At 33.0% G+C, this 22,398-nt stretch overlaps 1 protein-coding gene across 1 annotated transcript; it reads right to left on the bottom strand.

Annotated features, from left to right (window-relative positions):
- Positions 1-4,817: 4,817 nt before the first annotated feature.
- LOC133173005 (glycine receptor subunit alpha-2-like) lies at positions 4,818-20,945 on the bottom strand. Its single transcript, XM_061307882.1, has 9 exons — positions 20,497-20,945; positions 8,717-8,789; positions 8,507-8,577; positions 7,802-7,869; positions 7,480-7,703; positions 7,062-7,144; positions 6,773-6,907; positions 5,851-6,224; positions 4,818-5,094 (listed from the first exon to the last, which is right to left on the bottom strand). Exons 2-9 carry the CDS (start codon positions 8,773-8,775, stop codon positions 4,930-4,932), a joined length of 1,179 nt encoding a protein of 392 aa, XP_061163866.1. The 5' UTR covers positions 8,776-8,789; positions 20,497-20,945; the 3' UTR covers positions 4,818-4,929.
- Between the last annotated feature and the right edge of the window lie 1,453 nt (positions 20,946-22,398).

Genomic DNA, 22,398 nt, shown 5'->3' with positions numbered 1-22,398 from the left:
GCAGCAATATACCTTCATCACCTGCATACGGGGTATATATCTCTCAGTTGATTCGCTACGCAAGAGCATGCTCTACGTATGTACAATTTCTAAAACGAGGTAAATTATTGACAAACAAGTTGATGAAACAAGAATATCAGCTGTCTCGTTTAAAGTGATCATTTCATAAGTTCTATGGTCGATACAATGACCTTGTCAGCAAATACAATTTATCATTGAGTCACATGCTGACTGACGTTTTTCATACTAATTGTTAGGCCATTATTTACACACTGAATTGTCGACGGATTTTTCCGTTATTTCCCGATCATGACAAGGAGCACACGGCGGGTGTGACCGGTCGGCAGGGGATGCTCACTCCTCCATGGCACCTGATCCCACCTCTGATGTTTGGAGGTCCGTGTTTGCTCTGCTCCTATTTTGTATTGTATAATGGACTTTTGAGCTTGAATACTGTTCGTTATCTCCATATATTTCATCCTAAAGCAATAGTGATAAAAATCTTTGTAATTATACAAACATTGCTCTTGTTTTACTTAAAAGCAAAGTAAACATACCTAAACTGGAAAGTGTTCAAGATCTGAAAAGTAATATTATCAAAGAGAGGAATGTTACCGTCGATGAGTAGTCGAGTAACATACTGTTTAGAACCACATCATAACGATATTGTACGGTAAACTTGTAAGTTATCTGTGGTTACGAGGGTCGTTCAATAAATAATGCAACAAACAGTATATCATAGTAAATATAGATCTATTTAATTTTATTTTTTCACAGTTGAAACGTTCAATTAAAGAGCTCCTAATCACAGAAAAGCCCATGATTTTTCCCATTGTCCTCGCAAAGAAATGCATGGTCACTACACTGAGCTGAAAACTGTTTAAAATGATCTCTGCCAAGAAGATGAAAATGAAAGCGTATGTGAAAACTGTGCTTCTTTACATAAATCGACGAAGAACTCATATTAAAGATATGATTTTTATATGTCGAAAGAGTAGTCTTTAACGCTGTATAGTTTTCAGATTGATTAAGAAATTCAAAAGTTAAAAAGGAGAGTTAAAATATAAAAGTCAAACTGGTCGATTGAAAGAAGGGACACCGAACGTTATCGATGCTACATGTATGTGCAACATGATACCGGTATCTAAAAGTGTCAGATTTACATCAAAAGACATTGCTAGAATACTAAGCATTTCATCGTCATAACATTTTATAGAATTCTGACAAAGGAAATGAATATAATAATATTTCTATCAGAAAGATGCCTTATTTTCTTAAAATTACCTAAGAGAAAAATAGCATTAAAAATGCCAAAGATCTATTACAAATATTTTGACAAAATATAAAATTTGTTAAATTTGCGTGATGGATGATTAAACATGAGTGCACTTTTTATAGCGAAAAGGAAGATCGATAATAAAATGTGGAATCAAAGAAAAACCTATCGTTCTTATTATTGTAAAGAGAAACAAGGGCTCCAAGCATGTTTTATTAGTTTTCATTTTTTTTTTCAAGAGGTCCAGTAAAACATGTACATACACCCAAAGGAAGGACCATCAATGATAACTTTTATGTTCAGATTGCACTGAGGAAAGATAAACAGCTGATTTCTTGCAAAGGAAGTCCAAATACTGCCCCAGAGTAATTTTTTTGCACCTGGCAACGCTGCTGCAAATAAGCACTTAGAAAAAAAATGAAATTCTGAAAAAAAGAAAGTTTACAGAGCTTTGCCATCCCCCATATTCGCTAGATCTCAGCCATTGTGAGATATTTTATTCCAAAAATGCATGAAAACAATCGAAGGAAGATTTACAATATTAGATATGTCATGGAAAGTGATATTCATCAGTGTCTCTGGGGCATCCTAAAAGATGGGTATGCTGAGGTTTTCTGGTCATGGGTACAAAGACTTAAGACATGTGTAAAGGATAACAGGGAATGCCTTCAGGGATTGAAAATGTTTAGAATATGTATTACGTACTTTTCTTACTTTTAGATGACCTATTGCAGTATTTATTTAACGACCCTCGTACATGTAATACCTGTCACGTGTTGCTCCAAAGAGTATATATAATCTTTTGTTATTTCGACCGATGATTTCTGTCTGCAACCATAAGACGGTGAATCGACGGAGCTTATATTGACTGCTACGCCATAGCAAAATATAACAAAATACGTTCATCAAATTGCACTTTGGATTGGTTATTATTGCAATATACATTTCAAATTAAGTACTGGAAAATTTTGTCGGCAATTTACTTGAAATAGAGTTGGTTAAATACTGTTAATGAAAAACTTAAATGATGCACGAAACAGTTGCCATACTTAAACACAAGGGGAAAACAAATTTTGTTTAATAATCAACTGTTCATGTTATCAAAAACCATATCTTTTATTCCCTTTTAAACTATCATATGGACAAAGGAAATTATTATAAACTTGCATTAAATATAACCCTATGGAGACCTTCTATTTCTGTCATTGATATTTGATGATTTCATGTTCAGAAATCTTTTCATTCTTATGTAAATAATTAAACATGCATAGCGATTAGATTTATTGCACAGAAATAATCTTCAACAAAGTTTTCAGTTTTCCGCCTCTTTGTGATGGAATGTGTACAGTGCAGCCATCTTTCTTCATTTGTCGAGTAAGATTACTTTTCTGTCAAAGTTGGTATATGGTCTTAGCATATTAAGATTGATCCAATTCTGCTTAACTATGTTTGGATTATATATGAAAAGTTAAGTTAAAAGTTATATAGTAACATAATCAGCTGGATTTATAGTACCGAGGGTAACTTCCCAACTCAAACCAATGCTGTCACGAAATGATATAACATAAACCCACTTCAAATTTTTTGCCATCCCCCTCCCCCACAAATAAAACTATCAAATTTATATCATTATGATTTTTTTCATTATTTTTTTTTTCAATTATAGTTCTGCCCTACATGAAAAACAAGAATTTTGTATCATTGCCTACTGTCTTTTTTTCTACAAAAAAATTAACATTATTTATCAAACGAAACTAAATAAACATGTTTTTTCTGGTAATACGAGGGGTGATACATATGCCCCTAAGTCACGCCACAAAAACCACGAATTAATGCCTATCCTGTTAGATACGTTCTGCTAGCAAGTCACACCTCCTCGAACTCGTTCTAGTGGCCTTGTTGATGCTTCGGTAGCTATGTGACAGTGGCGAAAGGCAAGTCTTCAGCAACTTTGAATGAATGAAACCTGTGGCTAATGGGAGGAAAACCCCAACAGAATAATCACCGCCCCTCTGGATTCAGGGGGTTGTGCTTGGGTCTTCATGAAGAGGATTAAGTAAGTAAGCGTAGCAAGTGTCGTGAACTCTCAATGCCGTGAACGAGCTGAGCTATGTTAATGTAGTCGTCTTCAATTTAACACTGCAAGATTGTAGTTTTATAACCACTATAAAAGACGTAGACCACTTCTTCGCCAGATCTAGAGGTCATTTGAATTTTATTTTAAACAGATAAATTGAAACTATACCTTGTAATTTGACAAGTATAAGAATATTAAACATGACGACACCTCTCTCGTTTTAAATTATATTACTTTATTTAAAACCTGAAAATGTATTAAAGTAAAAACAAAAACAGAAAAATTATTAGTACAATCAGATCTCAATATACAATTGTATCGTACTTGCGAACCGGGATTGAAAAAGAATTGCAAATGAATATTTAAGGACAGATGATACAAACAAACTTTAAATCAAAAATCTTGAAAATAACAACTTAATTCATGTTTTATTAAGTAAAATGATTAAGTTTAACCACCCAGATTTTAATTTTTCATTCACAGTCATGGGATTTAAAAATTATGGGATGCAAAAAGGTGGAATTTGAACACCGTAGAGAGTTTACAATTTTTAAACATTTTTTGAATTTATTATTCTAATTATATACAACCAAAAAAGGTCAAAAAATATATACCAATCCAGACATCTCTTTTTCGTTTGTATCATCTGCCATTAACAACTTTTTAAGCTTAATATACATTAAATTACATGTATTTGAAATTGCTCAAGCATGTCCATCAAAATAATTCCAAATCGAAACAATTATCAGAAAATTATCTGATTTTTATAAAGAAAAAAAGGAAAAGTTGAGCATTTACGTTAATACATAATTTTTTTTTACAAAGTGTTATCTAAAAAAAAATTCCTTATTGTGACGAAAGCAAGGGGACATTAAATCTTATTCGTATGTCAGTCTATCACAAAAATAACCTTGGTCATAACTTTTGAATGAGAAACAGAGCTTTCAAATTTAATCTTTTCGACTATGATTTTTGACCTCGTGACCTGACCTTAAAATTTCACCTGCCTTTCAATAATGTTAACATTGGTGATACCATTTGAAGAAGAGACCTTTTGAGAAGAAACGTTCATATTTTACATGTTGATAACGTGTGACAATTTTTATTTCCACGTGTGTATTACCTGTGACAAGACCTTTCGGAATGCATTACCGGTATGTTATGTAATCTCTTGATTTTGACCCTGAAGATTAATGCAAGTTTTCAGAAACTCTAATCTTGGCCGTAACTTTTTATTAATTAAAAACTTTAAATCTTATGTAGATGATTGATATATAAGACAGGGAACATAGACAAGAGAGTTACAATATGTCATAAATAAAAGCATCCCAACCTATAAGACACCGCTTTCAAGCGGGGGACCATAACTCTTCTTTTTTTTGTTTGTTTCTAATTTGGGTGGTGTTTTCTGGTACCTTAAATATTTCTGGCACTCGATCACAAAATTGTGTGAAAAGGAACGAAAGAACAAATTGTGTTTTACACCCATTTTGAAAATTGTCCACTGTTTTGAACAGAGGTGAGAGTGCTTTGAACTCCACATTCTATAGGAATAACAAATGAACTTTTTTCAAAACTAAAATGTATTATCTGTGTTAATTATTAAGTAGAATACCCAGAAACCAATATTGAACAGGATGAAAGTCAGCGGAAATAAAACCCTGGAGATTTTATCCACATGTCGTGCTCTCTTCTTAAAATCGATGTGTTTCAGAATTGGCATCATTGGTGACGGTGTCGTCTGTAGGAAAATATATTCAAAAATGTTTTATGCATTGAAAATATCTCCAATATTCTATAATTTATTATTTTGATTTAGGTTGTTAAAGGGTGTCCCAAAATACATGATACCATTTGAAATACCCGCCACAAACACATCCATTGGCTAATTTCTTTGATATATGTCTCTTAAAATGTATGATTAAGTACAATTTTTTAGCAACAAAATATTCCAAAAAAAATTCTCACACTTATGAAATTTCAATGTATTAAGGACATACGCAACATAGTTTGAACTTTATTGTCTTTTTCCCTGGAGTTGAAGAGTTCCAATACTTAAAGGAACTGTGTGCTACATTTTAATGTCTATATATACTGTTGTACACTTCTTCTAAAACAAGTTTTGATAAACAAAACATCTAGAATATATGTTTGGTAATTTTTGTATATTTTTCTTTAAATTATACAAGAATTTTCATCAATTGATATCTTTTCAAAACCCCTGGTAATGCATGCTGATTTTTTGTCTATGAACATCTGATGGCATTATAATCTTAAATTAAGAATATCTTGAAAAATTATCAGTAGGTAAGGTACGTTGCGTATGTCCTTAAGCTTGGTTTTTGATGTTTAGAAAGAATAAATCACTACGCCTACCATATGTGATACAGGGACTACTTTGGAAATGATAACAGAAGTGCAAATGAAGTTTATATAGCACACTCTCTGGCGAGAGGTTTTGCGGTTGCAAGAAGGTCATGTGCCTTTGAATACTTACGCCTCTCTTTAGGGCAATTTCACACTGTGAAGAGGTACGAATTGGCCTTGACTTCCGTCTTGAAACGACATTTATGTATGCAAATTCCAGGAGAGCCATAAACACAAATGTAAGGCAAACTGACATCCAAACATCGATGGCTTTGATGTAAGACACTCGCGGTAGCGCACTTCGTGCACCGGAACTTTGTGTTGTCATGGTGAGAACGGTGAGAACACCAAGTGACACACGTGCCGGAATAGCGTCCATATCAACCCAGAAAGACACCCATGACAGCGTTACTATCAGTATACTTGGAATGAATATTTGGGCTATGTAGTACCCAGTATTGCGCTCAAACTTAAGCTCAACAAGTAGACAGCCAAAGTCCCCAACTGCAAAAGTAAACACATTAATATCGTATTCAATTATTTATGTATTCAATTTTTTTAATCGAAATTTTGAAAACACAAAAAATTGAATTCGTCCAATTAAAAACATTGCTATTTTATTTCAATTTCGTGAAATTTGTACTTGGGTAAATCCCAGTTATACAGGTACTCCTATTACCCCTTACTATTTTAAATGCTTTTTAATGCCAACTGATAGTCTACCCGTGTTTTCAAACTTGTATGCAGGTGCCCTGTCTACGTGTGATATAAGGAAAGAAAAGGGTCTTCTCAATATCTAGAAAAGGTATTGTGTCAATATTTTTCAATAGTTGTCAAAACTTTTGAATACATGAATACTACATCCATATCGGAAAGACATGTTTACAAGGATTCTACTGTTGTGTAATCAGATTCAGAATTTTTTCTATATTTGCAAGCTTTGAGACAGAAGGAAAGAGAGAGAAAAAAAGATGGGGGATAGATTCATTGTGAATAAAATATGTTCAAATATGTTTTTTTTTTAATCAAGTATTCAAACAACACATATATACCTTCTCCGTATTCCGTCTGACATACTGTTGTTTTGATCGTATCAGGCATGTTGAACTGTGGAAGTGAGACAGGAGGAATTTGAACAGGTCTGTAGCTGACCCAGTGGTAGTCTATGTTTTCCTTCGTGTAACTATCTGAAAAAAAATTGTAGGCGACATGATGAACCTAAATGTTTAAGTCCATAGTCGAAACGGCAACCCACCCCACTCCTTCTTTTTTGAGGAAATCGGTTATGTACATTGTCTCACTTTACACATCTCAACCAATTATAAATTTTGAAATACTTACAACTTTCGATGGTAATCGGACACACTTGTCTGTCCAGAGGATAATTTTGCAAGGCCATTGCACAGGATAGTGTCATCTCTATTCTATGAGGAAAGTAATATTGTACTTAAAGTAGATGAAAGATGAGCTTATAATTTGACTAAATTCCAGTCAGTGCACCATCAAACTAATTGGCTAAATTCCTAAGAAATGTTTGCATTTATATTAACACTCAAAAGAACATGTGATATTTTCTACACCCTTCCATATTTATAAATGTAATTATTATTTTTCCGTCTTGAAAAGTTTACAATGTCAAATTAGAACTTGTATTTAAATTTCTATACGTAATACACTATTTTGAGGACTTATCCCAGGAATGTTATTTTTTTCCAAACAAATCACCAACAGGTAGTAATTTATACTGAGAAATTCTTGCCTCATACTGTAGAATACGGTTCCATTCTTGTAAATATGTAGGAGTTGGTTTGGAACCGTAACTTGGTGAATTGTTGCGCTTTTTTCTTTCGGAAAGAAAGAATCTGGGACCCAAATTTTCTCAATCATCTTTTGTGAAAGCTCCAAAGAATTGATGTTGGTATTATTGAAAACCAGACGCTTGTCTGTCCATCTCTGCCTGAATATAATATCTACTGAGAAATCCTGTGAAGAAATGCAGAGAACGTTGACAAATACTTGAAATACCGATTTTGAATTCATAAAAATAAAAGGATTGTAAAGTGATGGCCAAGCCCACTCACCATACGGAGTTCATCAAGACTGTGTATATTCTTGATAATAAGTTGGACAGATATATTTGTCGGGAAATCTACAACATTTTAGGAAACGAACTTTAATATTTTCTATATCATAAACTCAGAAATGAACATTAAAATATTATTTTGTTTTATTCCTAATTTTTATTATTATATATTTCATTATTACAAAATTTAAATTAATTTATTATTATCTGGACGAGATACAGAAAACAAATAGGTGTCTTTCGATTTTAACCACACAGAGTGTATAGAAAACACTTAAGCTTTACTGTCCAGGAATCCATTAATGTTTTTTATCTTTCGAAAACCATGCTATAGACCTTAACAGCAGCTTTTAAGACGATTGCAGTGGGATTTCATGTTGATATTGATCTTTTAATCGTGTGGTTTCGTTACGATGAAGTTATTTTGCTAAAAGCATGCAATGACATTGAGAGCGTTGGGTTTTTTTCTCTCTCTTTTTTTTAAGATATTAACTTTTGTGTTATTTAACACCTCAGTATGCTTTTTATCGTTATACAAAGAACAAAAGACATAAACGGTTATTGTCCACCTCAAAAATACTGGGTAAAAGGAGTTTATATTAGGTATCAAAATGTGCAAATACTTTTTCTGTATCGTTGTCCAGTAAGCTCTTAATCAGGTATTTATGACTAAAGAATAAATTTTGAAAGGTCAATACCTTACCATCTTCATAGTTTGGAGCAATTAGAGGATCATAGCCCGATCTATCTAGCAGATTGTGTAAAACTTCATGTCTGAAGTAGCAAAACACAACACACTATTTCATCTGATTGATATGATGAAATATTTCTAATGGCAGCAACCCTATCTCATGTGTTAAGATCAAATATTTTTTCATGACATTAAACAGGATATATTGCGTGATTATGTTACCTTGATAACTCCCCACAGCAACCATAAAACTGGAGGCATAACACTACAATTAGAATCATCTTCTAGACAGATTCTGAAAATACACAATAATAAACAGGAATCATTGAGTGTCCTAGGGAAGAGAATTATAGGTTTCATGCAGTAGAGAAGCATTGATCATTCAAAAACATTGTAGTTAGCACTCACTCTTGTGATCCATATATATATGCAACTTGGATAATTTTTTACTTGAGAAAAATGCCTGCTTTACTAGAGTATATAATACTATTTTAATTGCCTAAATATCATGATATATCTTATATGTATATATAATTACACATATTGTGATTGCTTTACTTGCATAAAAATTTCACATATTATTGACTGGATCATCGTTGAACGTTTTGAGAAATTAAGATTAAAGGCTTTTCAAGTTGAAAATTAAGACCAAAAGTCGTGAAATTTATACCCAGGTTCATTTTTCAACGACTTGATATTTTTTTTCTCGGCACTTCTGACATCAACGCGTTGAAAATTGACCCTGTTGAATACTGACCCTAACTACAGCGTTTCACCGTGTTCGATCTGGAAATTAATATACATGGTTTATATGTACATGTATTTACTAACAAATTGATCTGACAGTTTCAGAATTTTATTTTCTTCCTGAATAATGATAAGATGGAACTGAAATCAGCAAACATATAGCATCGCAAACATACTTGTAAGTTAATTGTTGTTCAGTACACGGTATATCTTATCTCATGGTCATTTATAACAAATGTTATTAAAGATGAACTACTAGAATGACCATCTAGAAAACCCCTTTATCCCCCCTCGCCCACTGTATGTGTCTGTCTATTATGATATACAGCTAACTCTATACCGGTGTCTAGGAAAGTTTTGCGTTGGTTTATTTTTTTCCAAAATTGGGACAAATTTTGATAGATAATTTTTATATGCATTGATTATACAGCTGTATATACAACAAAATTATACAGCAATAACTAGATTAAGCAGTATTTACCTGTATTTTTCTAGTACCTACATGCATAATCTGACCAATTGATTGAGAAATAAACTAGACAAACAAGTTGATGATACAAGAATATCAACAGTCTCGATAAAATCAACATTTTGCAAATCCTATGGTCGATACAATGACCGTGGTAGCAAATACAATCTATCGTTAGGTCGAATGCTTACTTACGTCTTTCATACGAATTGCTAGGTCATTATTATCACACTGAATTATCTATGGATTTTCCCGAGTATCCGATCATGACAAGGAGCACACGGCAGGTGTGAGCTTGATTACTGTTCGTTCTCTTTATATTTCATTTCTAAAACATCAGAATTCATATCAATGCATATAGCTTTGATTTATCTACACATCTCAAGGAGATGTAGTTAGCGAATTGCTAGATGATAATAGTTTTAATTCTACATCTGGAGACCCAACTTGTACTTACAGTTCACTTTCTAAATAAAAGAAAGAGAAGATACTACAGAGTTTTCACCTCTGTTTCATATTTAAATATTCACTGACTATGGACGATAAAGGCCAGTTAACAAATAAACTGTATGACAAACGAGATGACCAGCTTTTCCATCGTCAACTTTCCTTATTTAAGTGGTTATATTCCTGAATATGGTGTTTATGTCTCCCAACTTATTCGTTACTTAAGATCATGCTTTGAGTACTACCAATTTTTAAACCCAGGCAGGCTTCTCGCAAAGAATTTGACGTTACAGGGATATCAACAACCTCATTTGAAGTCAACAATTTGTAAATTCTGTGGTCTTCTTAACGAGTTATTCTCGTTCCTTTGTCGGCCGGATATATCCCACTGAACTCGAAATAAAAGACCCATAAAGTCTGACCCGCTGAGTCTGCCACACCTGTTTCATATTTGGATGTATTACTGACTATAGACGATAATGGCCAACTTACAACTAAATAAACCAGATGACTTCAACTTTTCCAAGAAATGTGAAGAAAGCGAAAAGTAATCTACTGAAAAGTCCAACAAAACAATACAAATTGTGAACCAGAGCAACATGACTTCTAAAAAATCAATATCAGAAGCGGGATTAGGTGCCATGAATGAGTAAGCATCCCATGTCGACCGGTCACACCCGCCGAGTACTCTTTTTCATGATCGGTTAATTACACGGAGAAATAGTCAATTTAGTATGAAAATAATGACCGAACAAATTTTATGAAAGATCTTAATCGGCGTTCGACAAAATGAAAGATTGTATCAAATTTGTAAACAAGGTCACTGTATCGATCATTGTTCGAAACTGTTGACTTTAAGTTCTTAAGAGCCCTCTATACACTGCACACTAGAGAGTTCTGATTTTGTGGTATTTTTATGCAGATAGAGTGATCTGCCCTTTGATCAAGAATAAAATAAATTGAAATGTACAGTTTATTACTTAATTTGTGATTAAATCAAGCATTCATAACAATTTAATAGGTCAAGAAGAACAGGTAGAATACTTCATTAGCAGTTATTTTGCCCACTTAAGTAAACAACAGTGATTTATGTTCATCAGTACTTCGTCTTCTTTGGACATTTTTCCGAAGGGGGGGGGATGCAAGGCACTCTATTTTGAAAATGTGATAGATAAGCTCAATACTTACACCTTTACACGCTTTAATTTTCTCAATGTCCAAAAAATATTTTCCTGTACTGTCCTTTTCAAGTAAAATATTCATATATCAAGGGGATGTGCAATACTCCTTGGTATATATCTTTTATTTCGAGCTCAATTGGATATATCGAATCAATGTATATGTTTTATTAATGGGTAAAGCGTCATCGATATATCTAAATGTTGAATTGAAGGCCACAGCAAGATAATTCTGCTTTTCATGTAAACATTTTAAATAAATCATGCTTCATATACGAGGGCTTATCAAAACGTTCGTGGACTGATGCGATAAAATTAATACTATGTAGTATGAATGGCCGTCGCCGTTTAGTTTCATGACGTCCGACAACGTCATTGTTTCTCAATGTCCGCTCTCTCTACCTCATACACTTATCTTGATGAGATAACCTGGAGTTAAGTAAGGACCTTAAGCCAGTCTTGTTTATATGACTTTACAATATCATGAACAGCTGCTTTCAATGCATATAATATTGTAAATGGATCTATACATAGGGAAAGATCCTCACTTGATTATGCCAGAATATTTAGCTTGTTGGAGTTCAATTTCTACCACACATGATCAACGTACGTCACTTTTCGACGTGACTAACTTTTGACACCCTGACTACAAATCTACATTAATTGTGCATCTTTCATTTCTCTGAATCTTTTTGGGCATTTAAAAACAAATACTCTCGATTCATTTTATTTTTCTGTAGCCCTTTTAAACATACTTTAAGTCTATAACAGTTTTTCCTTTAACTGAAACTGAAACTTCATAGAATGTTGGAAAAAGAAACCTCCCCCCCCCCCCTTTGACGTCATTTTCAAGCCCTTAATTGTTTGGACACCCCATATAAAGTTTACGATAAAATTTCAAAGAACTTACAGAATGGGATAAAAATTGCAAAATTTACGGAACAATTGTGTCGTACCACATGCCTGAATTAACCTGATTTTTTATGACAGATGATCATATCAAAAGAATTTTTTATCTCAGTTAAACTCAAGAAGAAAACACGTCATATTTGAGGTTGCGCCGCCTGGATATACCATTGTTTACAAAACATTAACAAATTATTAAAAAATAAAACTTATGATTTATTCTTTAGATAGAAAAGTTGATGCTAACTAAATGTGTTAGAATTCATTGATTTACCTAAAGCGGTTTTAATTTTATGGCGTTGTCCACAAACTTTTTGATAAACCCTCGTATAAACATACAAAAACAGGTCTGCTAAGAATGGGGTATAACAGTGCACATGCAAATTCCAACAGGCATGAATCTGACATTATTTCCCGTATTTGTTAAATTTTTTTTAGATTGCACCTTTACAAGTATATAAAAATATTGGTGTTGCCTGTGGCGATTATATGCTTAACGATAACTACAATGAAGAAAAATACTAATGATGGAATTTACTTTCAAAATTTGTCTGTGAGAATATAAATTGTTGATTTTTTTTTTTTTTTGTTTTAAATGAACACTCTCTGCAGGGTGGGTCAGTCATCCTGTTTTAAAATCAACCTGGAGGTAATGTGGATGGAATCTTTAGATGTTATTTTACCTCCGGTTGAATGTGAGTGTTTCTCCAATTCTATGTATTTATAAAATCATCATTATAGTTATTTTTACTGCATGTATTTATAATTGACGAATAATTTTCTATGTATTTAATATTTTTTTTTTTCAAATTTCAGTATGATCTATGTCCTCCTAAAATGTGAATTGTAAAAAGATATATGTCTGTAATATTTGCATTATTCACAATTGAAATGTTAACGATGCTTTATTTATCTATTTTTTTTTTGTTTTCAAGTATATTATGGTATGGAAATATTCAATTATTTATAATTGAAATAAATTACCAATCCAGGGAGCTCCTGGCACCCCATGTGAGGTATCTACGGAGGGCTTCTGCGTAAGTGTTGCCTCAAAAATATGTTGTATGTTATTGAAAAATAAAAATATTTAAAAATTGAAGAAAAAAAACTTCAATGATATAAACATGTATCTAGTACGATCAATAACCTAAATTATTGTCATTAACCCAATAGACATAAGTTAAAAATCTATTTTGTATTATGGATATTCATTCTTGAATTAAAAAAAAAATCATAAAGAGAGGGTTTTTTTGTAAAAATATTGGAATACAGAACAAAAGCAAATTATTATGACTTACCATGCACACGTTTACAAATTGATAAATTAGCATAAAAGGAATGCATAAAAAAAAATCGGCGTTTCTGTGATATCCTTTGAAAATATTAGAGCGCATGTCTTTATAAAGAATATCAATATCGCCATCGCAGTAAAACAATCATGCATTTTGAATATTCACATGATATATATTAAAGATATTAATTGGAGAGGGATTAAAATAAACCTCTTGACTAGTTTCCCAGTTATTCAAAAACTTCTACATGAGAAGAAGAAAACATTTTCTGTGGCATTCAGCTGGACATTCAGATATATCGACGACGTTTAATCAATTCACAATGCGTATATTGACTTGATCTATCTCAGTGAACTCGAAATAAAAGACACCACAGAGTCTGCCACGTTTGCTTCATATTTGGATGTTTTACCGAGTACAGACGACAAGGGCCAATTAACAGCTAAATTGTATGACAAACGAGATGACTTCAGCTTTTCCATCGTCAATTTTCCTTCTTTATGTAGCAATATTCCGCTATCACATGCACATGATGTTTGTCTCCCAACTTATTCGATACTCAAGAGCATGCTCTGAGTACGGTCAATTTTTAAACTGAGACAAGCTACTCATAGATAAGTTGATGTTACGGGAATTTCAAAAACCTTGTTTAAAGTCAGCATTTTGTAAATTCTGTGATCATTATAATTAACTTGCTAGCATATATAACCTTTCATTGGGTCGTACTTTGGCTGACTGTTTCATACCAGTAGTTAAGGCCTTTGTTTTTAAACTAATTTTGACTACGGAATGTTACGTCTACCTGATCATACATAGGGCTCACAGCGGGTGTGACCGTTCAACAGGGGATGCCTACTCCTAGGTATCTGATCCTAACTCTGAAATTTCCAGGGGTCCTTGCTTTTTACCCTGTTCACAGATTTGTATTGTTTGTAGATTTTTTGTTGTTGTCATCTTAACCTTTTTCATTATATTCTATTGCGCATTTATTATTGGTGTATTTGTAAATTTGTAATAAAAATATTGTTTAAACTAAACAAAATATCAGTTATAATATTAAACGGTTAACTGACCTACTCCTTTGAAGTACGTGTTGCCTTCAAACTATATGCTACAGTACATATGTACATATGCATTTATCTCGACTACAAGAATACAATTTGCTACATAGAGTTATAAGCTCATTAATGAGATTTTTTATGGAAGTTTGACCAGCATGTATACTACAGTCCTTGAGAAAGGAATGAAAGACTACATCAAGAATTAACGGCTGGAAAAAAAGGAATAATTTGCAGATGATTTAAAAAGTTGTAAAGTTGTAAAACTTTAACCTGATCTAAGTCTTGGCTGTCAGGACTGGTGTAACGAAGAATTTCGACCCGGTTTGAAAACTGATCCAGGGGTGGGGGTAACATATTTCAACGTTGATTATTGAGACTAAGGCTGTTGAATTCAGACCCTAGCCCGTTGAAAATAGAGTCGCATTGTTTAATTACATCATTTAATAGGGTCAAAATTGAACAGCATAAAAACAAATATAAATTTGAATTAATATTTTACCAGGTCCGCAGGTACCACTTGAGGAGAAGGGGGGGGGGGTTAGCTGTTTCCCTTAGTATATGGTATATGCCATCATACACTATACAATAGGAAACAAAGCTAATTTACAGTTGTCTCCTTTTTTTGTTTTGTCTATTTGTCAATGAATTTCTGATCGCCTCCCCCCAAAAAGGATGTTTCTTCATATGTAGCTGTTCACTGAAAAAATACACATTATTTTATTTCTTTTAAAACTGTGCAAAGAAAACCCTTGATATGCTATCACATTTGTACCAGTTTCACGTTATATCAGAATGCAGAAATATACATATCATAGTTGAATTTTGTTTGTAACTCTTTCTTGCTCCTCCGGGGTCACGAATTTTGTATGATAATCATACAAAATTTGTGACCCCGGAGGAGCAAGAAAGGGTTACAAACAAAATTTATGGAGAAGGATCCAAACGATAGAACAAACATGATCTTATATATAAAGAGAGCAATGCTGAATTGTATATTCATTAATAAACGCATATAATAGGGATATACATGGACTGAATAAACATATTATATATTCAAACTTGTATTTAATTAAAATTATAATTCGTCGAAATTTACTCTAAAATTGAAACTTTAACCCATCGACAATAAAATCAAGGGCTGTGCTGAGATATTATTCAAGTGGAATTCAAAGAGATTTTGATTATCTAAATTTTGTAGGGGATTTTCCAGAAAAAAAAATTGAAAAGGAAAAGTCTATGACAAGAAATGATTCAGTTCACGGTTTCAAAAACTGATTACGTGTACATTCACCATGATAGATAAACTTTATTTAAAATCAGAATGGCATTTCAAACAAAACAAAAACAACAAAATGTGTTTTAAAACACTGATGCCCCCGTATGGCAATTTATAGCGAAGGTTAAACTTTCTCAAACGCAGATCAAATATGTTGGTACCCAAAGTAAGGTCTTGTCTCGAAGAATATGCCTGTAACATATGAAAGCCCTAACAACAACCATTGAAAAGATTTGGAAATGGTTAACGTTTTTCAAAAGTAAGTCAAACATCAAGGTCAAGGTCAAAATTAATGGTGCCAAAGGAAAGGCCTTCTAACAAGAAATACACGTGTCAAACATGAGAGCCCTAGCACCAACCATCCAAAAGATATAGCCCCGGTTAAAGTTTTTCTAAAGTAGGTCAAACTTCATGGTCAAAAGGTCAAAGTTGTTGGTATCCAAAGTAAGGTATTGTCACAAGGATTACACATGTGAAATATGAAAGCCATAGTTCCAACCAATCAAAAGTTATGGGTTAAGAATTAAAGTTTTTGCGGACAAACAGACAGACAGACAGAAATACAGAGTGATGGACAGGGCAAAAACTGTATGCCCCCTAATCTTCGATTACGGGGGCATAAAAACAAAATAAGCTCTAATGAGCTTTCGACTGGTGTGATGTGTAGCTATTGATAAAACAAGTATTCATTTAATTAAATGAAAAAGATTCTATCTGTAAAAACATATACTCATCCCAAAAGATATTTTTCATTAAACACTGTGTACTAAGTATTTATTTAAGTGTCATGTGCCAAATATTACAAATAAAACAATAATAAAAGTTCAATAATTATTGCATGTACATGTAAAAGATTGGCATCCTGCAAATTAAAAAAGATATATGAGACACTAAAAAAAGTATTTATTTTATCTTTGTCCACAATTTAAAAATATTTCTAAATATGTTGACTATTATTTGATACAAGGCTTGGTTGTAATTTTGATGCCCCCATATTGAAGATTCGGGGATATATAGTTTTTGCCCTATCCGTCCGTCCATCTGTCTAGCTGTTTGTTTGTTTGTCCGCAAAAACTTTAACCTTGCCCATAACTTTTGATTGGTTAAAGCTATGGCTTTCATATTTCACATGTGTATTCCTTGTGACAAGACCTTTCTTTGGGTACCATCATATTTGACTTTGACCTTGGAGTTTGACCCAGTTTTACAACATTTTACCCAACTTTAACCTTGGTCATAACTTTTGAACAATTAGTGTTAGGGCTTTCATACTTCACATGTGTAATCCTTGTGACAAGACCTTCCTTTGAACAAATTTGACCCTTTGACCTTGATCTAGGAGTTTGACCCATATTTGGAAAACTTTAACCTTGGCCATAATTTTTGAAGTGTCGGTGCTAGGGCTTTAATTCTTCACATGTGTATTCCTTGTGACAAGACCTTCTGTGTGACCTTGGAGTTTGAACTACTTTTGGAAAACTTTAACCTTGGCCAAAACTTTTGAATGGTTGGTCCTAGAGCTTTCGTATTTCACAGGTTCATTTTTTGTTAGAAGACCTTTCCTTGGGCACCATTGATTTTGACCATGACCTTGATGTTTGACTCCCTTTTGAAAAACTTTGGGCTTTCATTTTTCACAGGTATATTCCTCGGGACCAAACCTTACTTTGGGTTCCAACATATTTGATTTGCATTTGAGAAAGTTTAACCTTCGCTATAAGTTGCCATACGGGGGCATCAGTGTTTCACAAACAAATCTTTTTTTTTAATCTTGAAAACATTGTTTGGTACAAGTATATTTCTTTCGTCATATTTCACCACTCATTTAAGCGCTGCCCATTAGTGAAAAGTGGATTATCCTACTATTTACATTTCATCATTAATACTGCACATTAAACACAACTCTTTTAATGCACTACAAAAGCTATAGATTAACAATCATTATCTGTACTGAAGAGATTATATTTACAGATACAATCAATAGCAAACACTAGGCTTCTGATAAAAAAGGCTCTTTTCAAGGCATTATGCGCTCTCATGGATTGTCAATTTGGATCGTTAGGAAACTGGAGTTTATATTTGAGATTTAGACTGAACAATAAATGCAGGAATTCTATTATAATTTACAATCTGTCAATTTTTCTCTCTATTCAGCTTTAAAAAACAATGTATTCTTTCTTTATTCTGTTACTTTCAGGAATATAAAATAGATATTTGGAGTAATTATATATAGAAAGTGAAAGTAAATAAACAAACTCAGAAATTATCATAGATTAGAGACCTGAAACAATTAAATAATCTGTGGATATACGTTCTGTACTCTACCTAAATAATGATTTATAGCATAACCAATTTTTCATTTATTTCCAAATTGGATCAACACCCCTTTAGCAATCATTGTGAACTATTTATTTAGCCATTATATCAGACTGAGATAATGCAAGGGTAAATGAACTACTAAGGAAGCAGAATTCATTAGAAAAAGAAGTGAATACGATGTCAATTGGTAATTGACAATAATAAACACGGGGCATAGCAAACACAACGTCAAGTGAACGATAATAGACGATTGATTACACGCTTACCTAAGACGATCTGGGGGAAAGGGAAAGATTCAGAGAAATAATGTTGCTTAAAAAAAACTATAAAACCCCGATATCATTAACATAGTCTATTTGAGTTCAAGACAAATCGCACATACCCCTTTATGTGTATATTTTCGAAGAAAATTCATTATCATATTTTGTTTCAATTTTACTGAGTACCTCGATTAAAAAAAAAGAGAACAAAATATTTAGTCGGTAGAGCTGACAGTTTGTTAAAAAGAAAAAGCAATGTGATAAACGGGATACCAACATACTACTTCACTAATATCAGTATATGATCTTTTGATAACATACTCTTTGATGTGGTACCGTATGCAGTATGTTTCATATGAATTTCAGCTGCATCAGCGAGAATAATCATAAGAAATTGTTTTGGCAGATTTTTTTCATGAACCCAATTTTCGTTTACCCATCGTAAAGATGTAAGTTCATACGTATGTTAATGTAATTAAGTTCTTTTTTAATGACAATTCGTCTGTTTGAGTAAGGTAAACTCTTTCAGACAACGAAGCATGTATAACTTGTGGAACTTGATGTTCAATTGCCTTTATTGAATTCAACAGAAACAAATTTTCTGCTATTGTTAAATGGGATAATCCGGGATAGATAATCAATTTGTCCTCGCCAATGGATGATATTGTGATAGATTTTATACTTTATTCTTCTGGGAGGGGGTCCAACTTTTTTTCTCACAATTTTCCCAAGCAAACTGCATATTAAATACATAGCGACGGAGCAAATTCACTATGTTGTAACAAAAAGTGGGATGGAGGGGCCAACTGGCCTTTTAGTGAACATTTCCATAATAGAAGCTTATGTTCTTTTATGAAAAGAAGGGGCAGCCCCCCACCCCTACTGCGTGTATTCAACAGAAACGATATTTTCGGCTATTGTGAAATGGCGTTACTGATATAAGACTTTGTGTCAGATAATTTGGGAAAGGTTGGAATCAGTTTGTGATTGCTAGAAAGTGGATATGATATTGTGATGGATTTCATCGTTTATTTGTCTCTCCAAATATTTAACAGACACACGATTAAAAATTCTGTAAATAATTTATTTCTGATTGAGCTGTAGACTTCAACAGGAAATAAACATATCGAGTCAATAGTTCAGTGTTTGAACACACTTGGTTTCCCACACGCGCAGAGTAACACTACATCGATACAACTATGCATGTCTCCTTCAACGTGAGAGAGCATATTTGTCTGGCACGGTTGCCTGTCCTTCTCAAATTCGTGTCTGGGCCATATATATATATATATATCTATATCTATATCTATATATATATATATATATATATATATATATATATATACCCTTCAGTATAAAGAAATTTTCGCTGAGTATATCATGTATATTAATTGTTGCCCCTGTTCTAAAGATGTGTCTTAATCTTGACTTAAGGTCATTTCTTGGAGGTCAAGGTGACTAAGCAATGCGGTAGTAGATTGGTGTCCGGATAACTACTCTGGAAGCCTTAAAGAGAATGTATTTAAACTTGGGTATCTTGTTGTGATTACCCATAATTATCATTTTGACTTAAGACCACGTTGTCGAAGTAATATTTCGAAGGTCAGTGTATAATTCGGTATGGAGGCACACATCCGCTTTTGCGAGCAAGTAAACCCCCTGGAGTTGATTGTCTGTATAATATCAACTTACCACTTCTTAGTCCTGGTGATATGATAAAGAGGGAGATCTATGGAAGGCATCTGAGACAAATTAAATATTCCGATACAAAAAGTTACCAAATATTATCAATGTTAAAATGTACATATAATACATATAGCAGGGACAGCACAAATAATTATGTATAGAAAATTCACAGTTTTATTAAGAAATCAATATATAAAATATTAAATATTAGTGTACCTTGAAATATTCATTGTACATCAAATTGAATTTTTTTCACCGTTGTTATTAAAATGCACTACTACCATCTAGTGCATGAATGCCTAATATATAATGAGGGTGTAAGACAACTCTTTTTACACACTATACCTATAGAGGTACTTACTTTTATTAGTTGTCTGCAGCAAACTATCAGCTGTTCAAACACGTCAATGTCACAAGCCATCTGCTGTCGTGCAATGTATGCCTTATAGATTGTTTTCCATAATTTGTCATTTGCACTTGTGCCCCCTCTGCTGTATTCAAGAATTACGTCCTATAATCAGTTATATCAGCCTTGTTATAAGTCAAAGTCAAAACATTATCCTGATTATGTATGAGGTGGATTCAGATGGAAATCCCAAAGGTGCCATGAATCCTACCATTTTTTTGGTCGCTTCATAAAGTATTTAGCAACAAGGCTGAATCATTCGATCTAATGATACGGTTCCTTTGAGCAATATATGATACTCGTACTTTCCTCGAAATGTACAGTTTGACGTATAATCCACGATTACCAGATATTGTAAGGGAATATCATCAAATGTTTTATAACCTTATTGGCTCACACTGGTAACACCAATAACAACCGTTGTTGGGAATTGCTTGTTTCTTGTCGCCTGAGTACGTAGAAATACAATAAACTGTCCTATACATGCATTACTTTTGTTAAATTTCGAATTATAAACGGAACTTACAGATGCAAATACTGGAATCACCTGAGCAAGGTCATCGGGTAAAGATCGAGCCGACCATTGGGGAGGAAGGTCAGATAGAGAGTGCAACACTGAAATCGCCCGAATGCTTCACAGCCATTCAACATAAGCAACGGAAAATCTATATGTAACATCTGCCTTGTAAAATAAGCATTATAAGCGCAATTAGATCATATTGCTTCAATCCACAGTGAACATATTTTTATCGTTTACTTCTAAATATTAATGATTTAGAATTATAGACGTTATTATATCTATAAACGCTTTGCTGGATGAAATACTTCGTGTACATTTTTTGCTGCTCTGATTCGTCTTTTAGAATGTAAACTTGTACTCTTAGTATATCGTGGCCTATTTCTACCATGTTATTTCGACTTCTTTTGTTAACAACTCGACTTTTTCTGTTTATGAACATTCAAATGTACAACTTGTATGCTGACCAACAAAAATCAGACTGTGTACAGGAATACGATAAAAAGATTTCACGAAATAAAATTGTGTTCAGTACTTCTAAGATGTAATGAGGAAAAACTACTAGGATAGAAATCAAACTAAAATTCAGGAATTCTTCCTCCTGCAATATTTTACATTCACTTTTAAAAGCAGCTCACATTGGTGCTGTTGTTAACTTTCTTGATATGACTGTTTACAAAGGAAAAAGATTCCCAACTTTTCGTATATTAAAACTGCTTAGAGCTTCCAGTACATGTGAACCTATACAGGCAAAGTGAGCACGAAACACAAGTTTTCAATTACCGAGATAAAGAAGAATACGTTTAGAGAAAAAATTGATGCATTCCAAATTACCGTAAAGGTCATTTCCAATAAGATGAGGACAAAATAATCCGAAATTGAAGATTTGCTTGATTCTAAACCTATGAGTAGGTCTGAGCTTCTTAGAAATAGATGAAGATGAGAAAAAAATTTAAGGTCTCACCCAACCTTATTATATTGTCACAAAATTTCATCAATGGACTGTTTCTCAGTTTAAAATTTAACTCAAAATTTGTACATACAAACTAGAAAACTGAACAGGTTGCTGTCAATCATTTCGATATATAAAATATTCAGTTTTCCCGGGTGTAAATGGGTGAAGTTTCCTTGTGAATTGGAGCTATACAGAAACAGAATTAATTTATTTATCGAAATGAAAGCAATTTCTTGAGTGTTTAAACTGTATTCTTAACGTCTGTGAAGACTCTTCTTTGATAAAACTGTGTATGTTAATGTTTCAATAGAAAAATCTTAATGAAAAAGTATAAGAAACTAGTTTCCAAAAAACGGTATTCATGGTATTAAATTACTAAATGGAT

The sequence above is a fragment of the Saccostrea echinata genome, unplaced genomic scaffold (genome assembly GCF_033153115.1).
Source record: "Saccostrea echinata isolate AGI-Se365-2 ecotype Australia unplaced genomic scaffold, CSIRO_AGI_Sech_v1 ptg000056l, whole genome shotgun sequence".
In the NCBI taxonomy this organism is placed as follows: domain Eukaryota; kingdom Metazoa; phylum Mollusca; class Bivalvia; order Ostreida; family Ostreidae; genus Saccostrea; species Saccostrea echinata.
Note: the sequence above shows the minus strand (reverse complement) of the source record. Positions and strands in the feature narration are given on the sequence as shown.